Source organism: Oikopleura dioica, chromosome 1, assembly GCF_907165135.1.
Source record: "Oikopleura dioica chromosome 1, OKI2018_I68_1.0, whole genome shotgun sequence".
NCBI lineage: Eukaryota > Metazoa > Chordata > Appendicularia > Copelata > Oikopleuridae > Oikopleura > Oikopleura dioica.
In genome coordinates, this window is record NC_137291.1 from 14,273,107 (window position 1) to 14,289,809 (window position 16,703).

Below are 16,703 nucleotides of genomic sequence, written 5' to 3' on the forward strand. Positions count from 1 at the left end.
TCTCACCAAAAAGTTCAATGTTTTATTTTTAATTCTGAAGAAAAATGTATTGAATTGATTTAAAATTTTTAAATTAAAGATCGAGTTGGATCTGTTTGCCAGAAATCTCGTTGGTCAACAAACGGCACTGGGCGGCGCTTCTCGTCGCTAGAACTTCCTCCACGAGCGTTTTTCTTGACCTGGAGCGGCCAAAGCCCTTCATGAGGATTTTTTCTCGCTTGACTTTGAATTTCTCCTTCGCGATCAAACCTCCAGCGAGCTTCAACACCCTACAACAGTTTTGAAAGAGCGGGAGCTACCTCTTCGACTACCTCTTTTTGCCCTGGTCCATGCTGTTGGATCTGATTTGAACGCAAATCTGCGAGCTGGTAATCCACTGAGGCGGTTTTCCCTTCGCTGTCCCGTCCTTCTTGCCACAAATGGTTAGCACATTCTGCTTGCCTTTCGCGTTGATTTCTTTGATTTCGACGAATTCTCCATCGGCCTTGCAGTCCTTGGCAGCGTCGAGTTTGATTTCTCCAACGGCCATAACTGCGATTTCTCCCTAATTCAAGAAATAATTTATTTTTGGAAGAGGAACAAATTGATTGTTCTTCGAGGAAAGTATTTATAACTCCATACCTCGTTGCGCGCGCGCCAGCACCAGCAACAATTCAAGTTATTTCCGTAGCTCTTTGAAAAGATCGTTCCCTCTTCGGGCATGATGCTCTCGCAGGTTCCAGACACCAGGGAGGTCGGATTTGATGGTTGAAGCTTCTTGTTCTTCTTGTTTTTCTTCTTGTCCTTTTTGGCTTGTTTCTTTCCTTTTTTGTTCTTCTTCTTTTTCTTTCGTTCGGGAATCGTTGTCGTCGTCGTCGTTGTCGTCGTTGTTGTTGTAGTTGTCGTTGTGGTAGTTGTAGTCGTTGTAGTGGTAGTTGTTGTTGTTGTGGTTGTGGTTGTGGTCGTGGTTGTGGTCGTGGTAGTTTTGGTCTTCAGTGCGACAGAATGGGTCGAGTCGAAAAGGCCACAAGTAGCAGTCCCATCAGATCGGAAATCCCAAGGTTTAACGTTCGACTTGAGTCCTGTTTTAAAAAAATTTAATTTTTGAATTTCCAAGTGGTTAATGCTCTTTGCAAGATCATCTAACCTGTAAGCTGATGGATCCACTCCTCGTAGTTGGAGACGCGCGTGTACACGCCCGGGCGGCGGAAGTAGCCACAGCCGACTCCCCAAGAGACGATGCCATAGGCGATCCAGGGTCCGTCTTCGGATATGCGGCAGGAAAGTGGTCCTCCTGAATCGCCCTTTTCATCGAGATCAAGAACTTGATGCTTCTCAAGTGTCATTTCTAATTATCCGCGCTGCGCACTCACCAAACCGTGAACTAAAACTGGCGCTAGAAAAAAAAACGTCGCCTTTCGAGGATTTTTTTCTTTATTATTTTTTCCGCGTCAAGGCGCGGGGGCTTCTGTTTAATCTTCTAATCTAATCAGGTGTCAAATCCAATGCTCTCTCAATGAGCGAGGCGCTAATTAAATCATGATTCTAGCGTCATAATAATTCTCATTCTCTGATCCTGACAAGCGTCCATGAATCCTTTCTCATGACCGGCGCAGACCATGTTGTGACTGTACATTTTTCTGTAGTAGAGGTTCTTGAAGTTGCCTTCCTCCCACGGGTCCGGGTTTGCGCAGAAATCATTGTTGAGGATGTTGACAGGTGCTTACACGGAGTTTAGCTTCAATTCGATTCGATTTGAGCCGAAATTATCTCTTATCAAAACTCAAAAAACAAGAAAGCCAACATGTTCGACACGGCTTTTTGATTAAAATTGTTAGACAGTAGTTATTTTCCCGTCACTTGAAGATCGCTAGAATTAATCGCGAGGAGAATCGTTGATTATCGCGCAATAATCAACGCTAGCTAACCCGTTCCTTCTTGCAAAACAGCGGGATAGTCAGAATCGGCTGAAGAATCACGGTTGGTGTTGCCCCAGCCAGAGACGACGCACTGAGTGTTATCCGGAAGACAAGTTTCTTGAGAAGGAAGACAAGCTGGTGACGTCTTATCGTCGAACTGAAGTGGAACTCGAAGGCGGACCAAGGCGATGTCGTTGTTGTAAGGAGTCGGCTATTTCTCGGTTTTGGAACTTTTGAAATTTTTCGAACAAAAATTTTCGAATTTTTCGAATTTTCGATTTTTTCGAATTTTCGAGTTTTTCGAATTTTCAAATTTTTCGAATTTTTCGAATTTTCGAATTTTCGAATTTTTCGAAGGAAAAATAAAAACGAATCCTCTTTCGCGAGTTTAATGTCGAATCTTGACTCGAGATAGCAGTTGTTTTTATCCATAACGCAATAATTAATCCTAAGTATCTTTGAAAAAAGTAAAAATCCGGGATGAGGAAAGGTCGCTTTTTTCGATAAGCTCAGCAAGAATCATACAAAAGAGGCGCTATTTAGTAATCATACGTTGCACCTAAAAGTACGTCTCCACTTAAAAACCGAGGCTTGTGGAAGTTGGGGTGAACAGTGACATAGTTCTGTGACAGGGAAGCGATTCGCGCTCCTTTTGGCCTTTCCAGATTGTGGAGGCCGAAGATAACTGAAAGAGTAACAATTATAGAAGCGATAAAAATCAACCTTTGAAGTTGTATAAATTCTGTTCGGTCGCTGCCTGCTCTGCTCGCTCAGCTTCTTCCCTTTCAAATCCAATTGTTCGTAACTCCTCGTCGTCCAAGTCCGCTACTCGCTCTCCCGACTTTTTTAAGACGGTCATCATCATTTTTTGACGAATTCAGAATTGTCAAAGTTTGCGCGTACACTCAAAATGTAAAAAATTATTCAACAAGAACTAGAAGGACTCGGAATAGATGATAATCGCCCTTGGAAAAGGGGCTCTTTGTATTCAAAACGACCATTTCCTTATTCAGTATGGCGAGTCCAGCCATAAGCTGACCCGAGCGGCCTTTCCATTTCTGGCCTGGGATGCAGTGCGCAGCGGTGAGAAGCCAGGTTGGGTGGATCATGATTGCGCCGCAATCCCACTCGTCGAAGGAGAGGAAGATTTGCCAAGGCCACGAGTGGGGCTGAGCGTCGTTTCCGCCGATGACTCGGCCCATCATTACTGGTGGATCGAATACGAATCGGTTGTCTTTGCCCTAGTAAGGGGTATTATGTTGAGTAGTAGTTTCTTTATCATTTAGAAAATTTTTTAAATTTTTTTAAAAATTTTTTGAAATTTTTTTGAATTTTTTTTGAAATTTTTTTGAAATTTTTTTGAAATTTTTTTGAAATTTTTTTGAAAATTTTTTGAAATTTTTCTGAATGTATTTTTTTTTAATTTTTTGAAAATTTTTTTTGCGAAAAATACCTGGTTTTCTTCTAACTGCTGAATATCGGAATTGGAAAGCTTATTCCAGAATCCATCTTCCTCGCTCGGATCCAGATCAAGCGGTTTAGATTGAAACTTTGGCCCCCTGGATCTGCCAAAGCCAGAAACAATATCTTTGGTGTTATTGTGGAAGCGCGGCGTGAGATCAGCCTCAAAGACCAATTCTTCCTCCGCATCGATGTTCTCGAAGCCGGCGTCTGTCAAATCGACCTTGTCATTTTTCGCCGCGCGGTTGGCGAATTTATTCTTTTTGTTTTTGAACTCGGGGTGGGTCTCGTAGACTTCTTTCATCATTTCGTACCAGTCGGCGGGCGCTAGAACCATTTTTATTTACAGAACGAGCGAGAGCTGTCCTACCATTTTTCTTCGACACTTTTTCGAGTAGCCCTTCAGTGTGGTCGTAAACCGGACGGCCGCACTTGTCCGCCGCCTGCGACATTGTGATATCGCCCCTTTCACGTCCGCAGATGTAAGGGTGAATGTCCGAAACCATTCCTAAAATGTTTACCTTCAAAACTTTGCTGAGCTTTCTAATCTAACCTGCTGTCGTCATGAGCCAATCCGAAGAGCTCTCGATCGTGCTGAACAAAGCCGGTCGTTTTACTTCTTCTCCCTTTCTTGAGCACGATTCTGGAAGCGACTCGATTCCAGAGACGATCCAAGGTCCATCTGGCCGGCGACAGTAGAGCATCGCCCCGCCTGGTCGCCAGTCACAAATCTTGTTTTCCGTAATTTCGCGGCTCCCAGCGCAGGTAAAGTAGCTGCCAAAATAAAGAGGGTCGATACTTTCATCTTCAAACTCGTTTTTGCACTTTGAAAAATGCATCGACTTGAATTTGGGTCAACAAGTTCTTGTTTTTAAAAAATCGAATTATCGCTAGACTCAATTTTCTAGTAGCAATAATGGTTTTTCGAAATACCGTACTAATTGTAAGGCGAAAGAAAAAACATTGATGAAAATATTTATACTAGAGTTGTTTCTTTTGAAATGAGCGAGTGATCGGTAATCGAATTATTGTTTGAATTAACCTGTTGGTGTCATTTTTTTGTCGAGTGTTATTTCGCTCCGTTTAACCCGTTTTCCTGAACCGGTCTAACAACTGCTTTTCCATTTCTATTGAGTCCTACGGACGCGCAAACGGTCGTAGTAGGGAAGCAACTAGCATGAGAGCCTTCATTTCCAAAACAAGCTGGAAAAGGATAAGGAGCGGAAATGCCATTTTGGCTCACCTGGTTGGAGAGGCTCAGCTCTAGCAAAGTCCATGGCTACTTGAGTTTTGACCAGAGCAATGTCTTTCTTTGGGAAGTCAAAGTCCGGGTGCACCTGAAGATCCACAACAGCCAATAATTTTTCATTGTAATCGGAAAGGCGGACAACTCCGGGAGCAGCTTTGATCTGCGCGTCGGCAAAGTCCCAGCCTTCTTTGAGCACGCAACTGGCGCTTGTGACGATCCAGTTTTCGCTCAAAACAGAGCCGGAGCAAAGCCACTTTTTGCCATTGTTCTTGACGACGATCGCGGCGAGGGAAGGAAAGTTGCCTGCTTCAGCTTCCAAGCGGCCCATGTCGACGAATTGTTGGAAGTAGTCGGGTTCTTCTAGCGATCTGTCGCGAAGCTAAAAAAGTAAAAGTTTCAATCGGATTATTTTTTGAATATTTGAAATTTTTGAAGCCAGTGGAACGAGAATTACACGCATATAAGTAGTTCTAGTTCGGAGTAACAAAAGAACTGGTCCTTGGAATTCTTTTCTTTTGAAAAAAATCAAATGTAGAAAAAAGAGAGATGAAAAAACAACGTCTCGCGCGGCGATTTTCTTTTTCAAGTCGTTTTCTGCTTCGGCGAAGAAATTTTTGATCCAGTTGGATTGAGCCTCGCCGCCGATTAAAACAATATTGGAACAAGTGGATCAGGTCAGACATAAATTCAATCCATTACCCAACGGAGCCTCGCAAGCCTCCACGGACAGATGTTCGCGGAAAAACATGGACGATTTCAAATAACTCGTTCAAAAATTTTTTCTAACACCCCCTTTTTTTGTGCTCATTTGAAAGAGCGTGAAAAACTGGTCCAGAAAATGCTGGTCTTATCATCGGTGACGTCACGAGTGGCGCGCGGGCGCCCCCTAAAGGTCTAATTAGGTCAATTGCGGGCTACGCGATTTCTCCGGTCATGCATATCGCACATGCATGGTTAGCATCTAGAATTGATCGTCGTGAGCAGGGCTACATGTCCCGGCCAAAATCGTCAAAATCGGACCACGTCTTCACCAGCTGGTTGACCGGCAAATATCTCAAAATGACAAAATCACTTACTTTTGATAAAGGCAACCTACCGATGGAAGTAGGGGGTTGCCCCGGACTCGAGCCCGAATTACTGCCGTATTCGGCCACTAAGTGCCGGAGGACCTCCCTGAGGACTCCTCTGCTGGAAGAAAAGCTGCTGGAAGACTAATATTAAAATATATAAATACAAATAAAATTTAAAGCCATGATTGGCTAGTAATTGCCGTATTCAGCAACTAAGTGCCGGAGGACCTCCCGGAGGACCCTCTGCTGGAAGAAAAGCTGCTGGAAGACCAATTTTTAAAAATAAAAATACAAATATAAAGCCTGGATTGGCTAAATATTGTCTAATAAGCCGCATTTAGCTACTTTTGCCGGATGACCTCCCGGAGGACCCGCCAACTGAAAAACCGACTGCTCGTAAGCCAATATTTAGAAAAAATAAATAAAAAGCCTTGCCACAATTGGCAAAACTCGATCACTTTAGTTCATATGACAGTTCATACTTTTCAATCAGACTCAAAGCGAAGCCGACCCGAAGGGAGGCCAATCCCGTTCATTCTTTTCAATCAGAGTAAATGCGAAGCCGACCCGAAGGGAGGCCGCGCCTTCATTCCTTTCAATCAGACTCAGGGCGAAGCCGACCCGAAGGGAGGCCACGCCCGTTCATTCTTTTAAATCAGAGTAAGGGCGAAGCCAATCCGAAGGGGACGCCAATCCCGTTCATTCTTTTCAATCAGAGTAAGGGCGAAGCCGACCCGAAGCTCCTCTGGTGGAAGAAAAGCTGCTGGAAGACTTATATTAAAAATATAAATACATATAAAATTTAAAGCCATGATTGGCTAGTTATTGCCGTATTCAGCCACTAAGTGCCAGGCGACGGTTAGGCTTCGCCCTTACTCTGATTTAAAAGAATGAACGGGATTGGCCTCGCCTTCGGGTCGGCTTCGCCCTTACTCTGATTTAAAAGAATGAACGGGCGTGGCCTCCTTCGGGTTGGCTTCGCCCTGACTCTGATTGAAAGGAATGAAGGCGCGGCCTCCCCTTCGGGTCGGCTTCGCATTTACTCTGATTGAAAAGAATGAACGGGATTGGCCTCTCTTCGGGTCGGCTTCGCCCTGACTCTGATTTTAGTCATTGACTTGTTCAGTTTTTTGCCGCGCTCGTCATTAATCTTAAACTGTGGCTGCGCTGTGATGATGTAAATTTAACGGGAAGCGAGCTTGAATCTGCGAATTAAACTAAAGAAAGGTCCTTTGTTTTAGTTGTTTTGAGGTCGAGCGGTCCAAGAACTGGACAGTGTATAAAAATCATGTAAGGCTCAATTTCCGAAACCGCAATTGACAATTGTGATAAATTCTTTTTCTGCAGAAGCTCATTAATTTTAAATGAAACTAAAAACAAGTCTCAAAAAATGTGATATTGTAAATATCATCTTGAAGTTCTTGGGCCGCTGAGGGGCTATGGGGCTCTATGAGCCAATCAGATGCCGGTATTTTCTGTCTCAGCCAATCAAAATCCTCCATCTTTTGTCTTAGCCAATCAGAAGCCGGTATCTTTTGTCTAAGCCAATCAGAAGCCAGTATTTTCTGTCTCAGCCAATCAAAAGCCTGTATCTTTCGTCTAAGCCAATCAGAGAGGAGGAAACCTCTCAGGACCCCGTACCTCTCAGTTTTTGGCTATTCTAGCATCACAGACTGTAGCTACCATGATGTCTTCTTACAGTCTTATCACGTGACTATTCACGTTGTTCTGCAATGTTGATTTATTTTCCAACCCTGTAGCCCAACTTATTAATTTTCCATCTGGAAATTGACAAATTTCATGTTTGTTTGAAAATATCTTGTGACATAATTACAAGTGCTTCTCATGTTTCTCACGTCGCTTAATTTCTAGCTGGCTAGATGTAAAACTGTAGGAGGTCAGTTGCAGGCACACAGGGCGCTAGAATGAAAACAAGCGGAGAATACGGAGTATTGAGCAACTATTTTTTTAATACGGGATTAGAGCGAGATAAGCTCCGCCCTCGAGAGTCGCAAATTATCCTCTCAATAATCTCAGCCAGCCTCAATCCAACGTGAAAACCGACTACTGTCATTGCCAGTCAAAACTCAAAACGACGGGAAATGAATAAGAAGGAAGCTCGCTTGACGGAACTACCAACTTAATTTGAACTTATCTGAACGCGGCGATTCTCCGCGCACAAATCCGATTCAGGACTTCAAAAATTTTTTAGAAATTGACATCTAAAATCTCAAATGAAAAAAAAAATAAGAATATTTTTTAAAATTATCAACAATTAAAATTATTTTTTAAAAATATTAAAAAAAAAATTGAATAAATAAAAAAGTTTTATTTATTAATTTTTTGAATTATTTAAAAAAATAATTTAAGGACCCCCCCCGTCAACAAATTTCTTCAAAAAATCGAAAATTTCAAAACAACCATATTTTGGCTTCTTAGTGTGCCTAGAAGTTCAATACGTCATAAAAACTTGTTCTGACCACTTTTTGACCAACGAAAATCTGAAATTTCAGCAAAATTGGGACTTTTTCGTCATTTTTCGTCAAAAGTCCAATTTTCAAACGCGATTTTGAGGGTATTAGAGTCGAGATAGACCCCCAAAAAATGAAGCCTCAAAATCGTTTTTTGACCTGTAGAATCCATTTCCGGGGTCAAAATTATGAGATTCCGAAAATAGATTTTTCGAAAATTGTTGACGGGGGTCCTTAAAATAATAATTTTTATAAATTTTTCTTTAAATAAAATTATTTATAGCGTAAAATAATCTTTTTATGATTTTTAATGAAAAAGAAGCGAACTTTGGAAGCAGCGCCAATTAGCGATTCTTGATTAGTTAGTTTATCATTTATTTTATAAAGAGGGTGCGAGGCGGATTTTCGTGCAAGCTGGTGGCCCTTTCCTGGACACTTCTAAAATATCGGGAGTGGCCTCCTTTTTTGGCTAATTTGAGAATGTAAATATCCTCTTTTCAATTCCCTGAACCTTCTAAAATCGCCGATGGAAGTACAGGATGCGCTAAGTGCAAACTTTTTCAGCTCTTTTTTCCCAAAGCATGGCGTAATAATCGTAGTTTGCAATGTTTGAAAATATTTTACGGCGGACATTTTTCCAATTCGCAAATTGCAAATCGCTAAATTGCAAGACTTCTGGAATCTTTTTCAAGAATCGAGTTTTTTCGCGGCATTTTTTCCCACAGACCATTTTTTTAATTGACTTTTTATCGTCTATTTTGATAGAAAAGCCGGCAGAATCGACGGAAAATATTGAAAACACACATTTAACAAACCAAAAATCGACAAATGAAGATTTTTTGTCAAGTCGGAATGCTTTTCTTCGACATATAAAAAGAGCGAAGAAACCGTTTTTATTCGAAAAAATGATGAAATTCAAAATTTTGTTAACCCTCACCCTCTTTTTGAGCATGAGTACAGCTGAGCACGAACTGGATTGGAAAAGCAAAGCGATGAAAAATACATGGAAAAGTACTTTCAAGCCAAACTGCTGAGAGACTTCTCAAAACTCGAAGTAAGCTAGAGTCACTTTTTTAAAATTTGAATTCGCGGTCACGTGTTTTCAGAAATTGAGAGAAGATGATTTCCCGAAGGAAGAAAAATGCGATCCACTCAATTTTTCTGTCGATCAGATATCAATTCTTTCACTCAATAAAGAATCATTTTAAGCTTAAAATTAAAAAAAAAATTATTTAATTGTTAAAATTTCTTTCATAATAAAATGCTCTTCTTTTACAACTGAATTTGAATGAACATTCTAACCGACAAAAATCCAATTTGAGAGAATTTCAATTTTGAGAGGATAAATTTGCCGCCGGATTCTAAACCGCATAATGTGTAGCTTGTTATACGTTCTCTCTCGTCCGTAAAATTGCAACCTTTCAATGCCCTGCTCGTCCGTTTCCGCATTCTACCTATCAACCCACTTTTTCTCTCTCAAAAGGGAGCCCTGCTAATAACCCCTATTCATTTTTGACCCAGAACATTTAACATTCCATCAGTGTGTTTTTGTCCACGTGCTGAGGTCAGCAACCTTTGAGGAAAACCTGAGTCAGGGTCTAAAAACGCCGAATGAGAAGTCGCATCGCGGCTTTTTCAAGAAACAAAGCAGCAGGAGGTAAACACTGTACAGGTTAAAGTAAACCTGCCTCAATGGGTTAAGGCGCTCGATTGAAGGTAAGAAATCGAAAAGCCGCTTGCGGCTTTGAGTACGCAGTACTGAAGCCGCGCTTCGCGCGGCTTTTGTACTTTCTTTCGCTCAAAGCCGCAAGCGGCTTTTCTATTTCTTACCTTCAATCGAGCGCCTTAACCCATTGAGGCAGGTGTACACTGTACAGGTTAAAGTTAACCCTTAGTGTGCTAGCCTGAAAGTTACTCTTTTTTAAAAGTGCCTGTGTATGCAGCGATTGTGAACTTTTTGTTTCTGCGGCATACGTTTCTAAATAGGTTCAAATTGTCCAAACAGGAGCACATAAAGTGTAAATATTGGGAGCAGAGGTAAATCGCCGATCCTTGTTTTGGCAATTCGGGCACTCGGCGCGGCGCAAATCTCTCGCAAAATAAATCTATTTTACCCGTAAATAGCCACCGCCAGTTGTAAATTTCCATACTAACGTGGTTAATCCCTGATGGGCCAAATGGGGGAAAATAAATGAGGATCACTTGTTTTGCTGTTTGAGCTCGGACGGGATAAACTTTGGAAAGCGAGGAGTTAAATCTTACGTAGAAAATCGAGCTGCTCTACTTCGAAAATCGCTGAATCAAGTTTTTGATCGGAAAGTCTTGGTTTTGGAAATCCACTTCAAGTTGCGTCGGCAAAAAACGTGTTCAAGAATTACGAGTCCGTGTCCTTTTGATGATAAGGTTGACTCAGCGGGGGAAAATTGAAAAACATCGGAAAGATAATGATACTGCCGAGTGACAGTTACCTGTCCCCACTCCGGATCATACTCTTTATTATTCAAAGGTTTTTACACGTGATCAAACCCGCCGTGGAAAAATTCGTTTTAATTTCTAGCTCGCTTGAGAGTGTTTTTTTCAATAAAAGCGCACGTGGACTTCGTGGAGCTCAAAAACCTGTGCGGAAAACCTGAGTAAGGCTCTGAAAAAAGGGCTTCTAGGGTATTTACGCTGGCGAAACTGAAGGAAATGGCATCATCAAGCAATTGATTAGGCGCAAGTTGGGCGCCACACGCTCCTTTCTTCTGATTTTTCTTGAGCTCCTCCCAGCTAAGCCCTGTTTTGAGGCGTCCATATTTATGCCCTCATGACGAGAATAAACAAAATTTAATCGCCATTCCTGAGTCGAACTGGCCCCGATTTGATTCGTCTTCTGGCTCATCTGCTTTCGTTTTGAAATCACTCCAGGCGAGGAGGGTTGCTTTTACATTGAGTTTTTCCTGTTTTGAGTGAATAAGCGTTTTTGATTGGAGAAAAAAGAAAATCCGCGATTCTGATTGGCCGAGACGACGATTTATTAAAACAGCCAATCAAACTTGTCTATTTGCTTTTTCGACCAATAAGAAGCCTTTTTTTAAACAGCTCAGCTCAAAAAATAGACTTTCTAGTGTCAAAACAAATTATCAAATTCTTGAGAACTAGTTTCTTTATTATGACAGCTTCTAATACTAAGACTGCGAAAAATGCCGATTTCGCTGAACGCACCAAAACGGCCTCCTTTTCTTATTCGTCTCTCACCTGGCCGCTTGTCGGCAAACAGGTTAACGAGCAGTCATCCTTTTTATTTTTGAACATTCTCAGGAGACTTTTGCCGAGTGTCATAATGCGGTCAGACTAAAGTAGCGAAGTATGCTAGACGAGTAATTTCAAAAATCATTTAATCGCCGAGTTTACTAAATAAGATCAACGAAGAAAACGATCTAGCTTTGCGTTTCTTAACGCTTCTTTCGAATTTCAACACGATTTATTTGGAGGGTACTGAATTATACCGCCTTGTGCCGCCTAACGCCGCCTTTTGCCGGCATGCGCTTTTCCGACCGGGCGGCGCTAGGCGGCACAGGGCGGCATACGGCGGCGTGGGGCGGCACAAAGCGGCGTAGGGGGGCACAAGACGGCACAATTTAGTACCCGTCATTTATTTCTTGAAAAATGACTGCCGAAAAGAGCGTTTCTTATTGGTGGAAAATTTGTAAAGAAGATTTTGATTGGCTCCTCGACTAGGCCTGTCTGTTTGAGCTTCTCTTATTCACCATTGACCTGAAAAGTCATGGGTCGATTAATTGTGGGAGTTCCATCAAAATTGACAGTAGGATCGCCCTCATCGAAAATGTCTAACATGCCACATCTGGCAGAGTGCGCCAGGAATGCCACAGCTCCCCCGAAAAGCTTTTATAAAGATTCCCGAATTCCCTCTTCATTTCTATCCTCTCTAGAAACATCTCTCTATTTTTCTTTCTGGGATCCCTTAGCTTCATCTTCTCCAGCAGGCTGACGGCGGCTGGAATGAACACCGTCTCTGAGTTTCCTAATCGCGTAACCGATGCATCTTTCTTGCGGCACTTGTTTAGACGAAATTTGATGTTCAAATCCAATTTGTAAGGAATTGCTAATCAATCTGTTTTAGCTACTCAAACGTTTCATTTTCTCTTTCAATCATAATTATGAGTCATAATTATGATGATTTAGCAAAGTTGAAGTTTAGAGGAGCTACCCTGACTCAGGCGTTTAGCAGGATTCAGCAACCTGTGTGAAAACCTGAGTCAGGGTTTGAAAGATCTGAAAAGAAAAGCCGCATAGCGGCTTTTTAAAAAACGAAGCCGCGAAGCGGCTTCGCAAGATTACCATTTTGACCAGCTTTTGATCTCTGGCGAAGCCGCTTCGCGGCTTCGTTTTTTTAAAAAGCCGCTGCGCGGCTTTTCTTTTCAGATCTTTTGAACCCTGACTCAGGTTTTCGTTACAGATTGCCGAGACCAGGCGTTTAGAGGTCTATTTATTTGAACCCATGGACCGGAAACGGGCGAAAAAGCAGCTAATGTTAGGTTCAAATGAAAGAGAGCCTGTCCGATAGTCGATGTCTCACTGATTAATCCTTAACCTTTTCCCGCCTCCCCACGCAAGAAGAAAGGTCACGCGTCAGGTCCTTTCTTGTGGCTCGGAGAAAGACCGTCCTTTCGAACTGGAGCATTTCATTCTAATAAAAAATTCCACTTGCTTATTTTTATTTTTTGTTCTTTTGGGAACGACATGTTTATAAAACTTAGCAATTCTGACCTCGCTACTCCGCTAGTTCTGAAAAAAAAATTGGTAATCAGTCGTGTTGCTCGGTTAATTTTCAAGAGCGTTATTTTCCCAGAAAGATTTTTCGAAAATTCTTTCGCGAAAAAGATTACGTTCCTAAAAATGACCATCAAATTAGCATAAATATTTAATATTCGGCTTGTTTTTTGTACAAAATTTGCCGCGTTTGGGTCGATTATCATAATTTGCAAACTTTTAAGAGGGGGGTCCAAGTCTAAAGCCGCATTATTTGACAGATGGCTCGTTCCGGTGTCCGGCATCAATAATAAATATAAATAACTAGCAGGTGAATTTCAACTTGGAGCAGCTCTGTTTGTTTGATGCTTACGTTTTGGTGTGAAGAGACAATTTAACTTTGGCCTGTTATATTTATATTCAAGCCAAATTAAGGAGGTAAAAGCCGTTTAAGTTGGATCATAAGCTACTAATTGTCCCTCGTAAGGGAGAAATAAGGGTATCACTCCTTTATGAGTCGAAATGCGCTAGTCTTTTTACACCCTTATTTGAGATAGCAACTTAAGTAAGGGTATAAAAAAGACATGCGAATTACGATTCATAAAGGACTGATACCCTTATTTCTCCGTTACCAGGGATTACCAGAGGACAATTCTGGAGATATGTTAGCTTGAAGTTAGGTCAAATATAGTCTACTTTCAATTTTTACTGAAAAACTTATAAATTAAAAGCTCCAATAATCGAAAATCCGTAGAATGCAATTATCAAATCTGACGCGAACATCTCTCCTTCAGTAATTAACCAAGTGTTTTCATGTAAATAGCTCGACCCTAAATATTTCGCTCAAGAATCAATTGAATAATTTCATTATTACTTTTCTTTAATTTCCTTGCTGCTCAGTTTTTTTTAACGCTCAGACCCCCGCTATGGGCTTCGCGACATTGAGGCTGAGCTGAGGATGTTTTGTTAGGACTTTAATTGTCAGCTATTTTGCGAATGCAAGATGAGAGATGTTACCAACAATGAAACATGCGAACCACAAGCGCATGCATTCTATCCATTTCTGTGGTCACTACCCTTAACGCGAGGCGGAAAATCATACGTAGATAATTTCTTTTTTATTTTTATTAAATCAAAGTATCAAGAAGAAATCGAGAGTCCGGATCAAGATAAATCTTTAAACAGTAAAATTCATTTTCTTGTTGCTCTTGCATTCGGATGAGGCGTTATAATTCGTTATTTCCTATGGAGAAGATCAAGCAAAAAGAAAGTAAAAATACTCTTTTTCTGCTTTATTTTTTCATTTTTGAATCATTTTATGAATCATAATTTATGATTGTGAGATTTCACTGGTCGGTTTTGCTATTTATGCCCTGAAAATACATCTGGTTTAACATCTGGAAGCTATCAACTTCCTGATTTTCGATCAAAGGTGATGTGTTTGATCAAAAAAGCTTTTGAATTTTTAAGAGATAAGATCAAGATACTATTATGACCAAAGATCTTAGATCATCAAAAACATCAAGATCGACAAATATCCTCTATTTTGAAGAGAGAATTCAAAGAATTCAAAAGCGATCTAAAAGCGATATCCCTTATTAAATAAAAATTTACGAAAAAAGCTAGTAGAAGTTTTAGGGTAGGAATGCCGCCGCTGATTCCTCCTTAGTCAATTAAGGTGACCCGGTAGCTGGCCTTTCCCGATAATATTTACCCGAACTGTTAACAGATTAAATTTAACGACGATCAAAAAAGAGAGTTCCAACTCTCTTCAAATGCTAAGCTGCTTATTTTGAGATATTTTGGGAGAGCTAGAAGCTGATTAATTTTCTCGGCGGAAACGTAGAACTTCACATTTGGTGATCTTTTGGACGACTTTTCTCGGGCTGCGAATCACTTCTTCGGCGATTATTAGCGAATCTGATGACTGGGGCACTTTTTCTTGAAAAAAGAAAATTTGTGTATCTGATTAGCCGTAACGACGATTTACAGAAACAGCCAATCAAATTCGTCTATTTGCTTTTCTGACCAATAAATTGGTCAAATTGGCTCTCTATTGGTCAGAATAGCAAATAGACAAGTTTGATTGGCTGTTTCTTTAAATCGTCGTTACCGCCAATCAGAAACCCGGATTCTCTTCTTTTTTTAGAAAAAAATAAAAATGAAAAAACGGTGTTTGTTTTAAACTTTTAAACATTAGAAGGGTGTGTATAAAATGCACTGGGCTGAATTTCTGGCCGGTTAATGTCAGTAAAAATGATAAACAGTGCCTAGAAGACGCAACGTGCTTCCTTGGCGAGTCCAACACCGCCGCTGAATTAATCCAAACCGCCACTCGAAGCAGCTCCCATATTTCCATCTCCACATCGAGTGCCCGCCCGCCAATTCATGTCACCTACTTGCATTGCACCCTGATTCCGTTTAAATTCGAGGCAATACAGTCGAAAATTTTATCCCTTGTCGAAAAATGAAATAATTTAATGATAAAAATTATGAATAAAATAAATAAAAGCTAAATTTCTTTGCTAGAATAAAAATTTTTTGGAATTTAATTCAAATAATCATGTTATTTGTTGGAAACAGATTTGTTGTAATTGTTTGGGTTTAGAAAGGCGCCTTGCATTTGCATGTGCATTAAATCTGGGGCTCCCACGCAACTATGTGGTGCGTTAATCCAGCAGTCAAGCAGAAATCGCCTGATTTGCTGCGGCCGCGGCCATCACCGCCAGCTCTAACCGACCGGTTCAAATTAATGACAATGTATAAACAACCGTGCAAATCGACAAACTAGCCTCACTTTCCCTGCATCAACACCCTGAACACTGATTTTTTGAGTACATTAGCTTCATTTAACAAATCTGCCAAAATCGCGGCTTTATTACATTTTCGAGCCAAAAAAGCAAAATAGATAAGGAAATGGACATTGTGTCGAAGCCGTTTCGCGGCTTCTTTTAGAAAAGCCGCTGCGCGGCTTTCAATTAAAGTTCTATTAAAAGATTAAATGATAATAGAGAATTCATAATTACTTTCTTCTCTCCCCGCTTATCAGCCGTAAAAACCTATAATTCCAACGATCTTTCATTCTTGTTAGCTATCTTATCGCTCAATTGTCTTCCGTCGCGCTCCAAAGAAAGATTCAATTTCAAAAGGCGAGTCGACTCGACTCATAAAGCCCCGGAGTTGCAGTAATTAAGTTTGATGCGGAACAAGTCCTTACTAATGCGATCTTCGTAGGAGGAAACTTCCGCGCTTTGCCTTGTAGAGCAGATGCTCGCCGGATTTGTTAACAACCGAATTTCATCTGCAAAATTCGAGAAAGAGCAAAAAAGATAGAGCGGGAATTTTTCTATTTTCATGGAAAATACGCCGAAATAAAGAAAAAAATCAAGAAAATTATTTTTATTTTAACGAAAAAATTCTGAAATTAACCAATAAGCCTCAATTTTTCTGAGAAAAAATATTTTAATTTTTTATTTTATTTTTATTTTGATAAAAAATTAATAATCAAAAATCATAATTATCGATAAAAATTATTTTATTCCATCCCTTGAATTACTATTTCCCTTTTTCCCAGCTCCGGTGCGCCATTATTTTTCGCGATAGCTCTCGCCGCGCTCGTTGGCGCCCTCGTGCTGAAAACCGAAATGTATCGCTTCTCGATGAACGTAGCCAATTAGCTGGCAGGGAAACCCTTTTACTGGAAGAAATTCGGGACATTTTTTCAGTCCCAATTTTTTATTTAACAAAAACGTACTAACAATTAGAGAAAATAAGAAAAAGAGAGATTACAAAGAAGCTTTTC

At 40.7% G+C, this 16,703-nt stretch overlaps 1 protein-coding gene across 1 annotated transcript; it reads right to left on the reverse strand.

The window, feature by feature from the left end:
• Window positions 1-2: 2 nt before the first annotated feature.
• LOC145695483 (uncharacterized) lies at window positions 3-12,152 on the reverse strand. Its single transcript, XM_081772465.1, has 18 exons — window positions 12,116-12,152; window positions 11,906-12,032; window positions 10,988-11,088; window positions 10,819-10,924; window positions 4,603-4,987; window positions 4,456-4,562; window positions 3,913-4,201; window positions 3,730-3,867; window positions 3,352-3,686; window positions 2,894-3,139; window positions 2,622-2,730; window positions 2,488-2,583; window positions 1,914-2,108; window positions 1,555-1,701; window positions 1,127-1,282; window positions 622-1,061; window positions 312-544; window positions 3-269 (listed from the first exon to the last, which is right to left on the reverse strand). Exons 1-18 carry the CDS (start codon window positions 12,121-12,123, stop codon window positions 74-76), a joined length of 3,414 nt encoding a protein of 1,137 aa, XP_081628591.1. The 5' UTR covers window positions 12,124-12,152; the 3' UTR covers window positions 3-73.
• Between the last annotated feature and the right edge of the window lie 4,551 nt (window positions 12,153-16,703).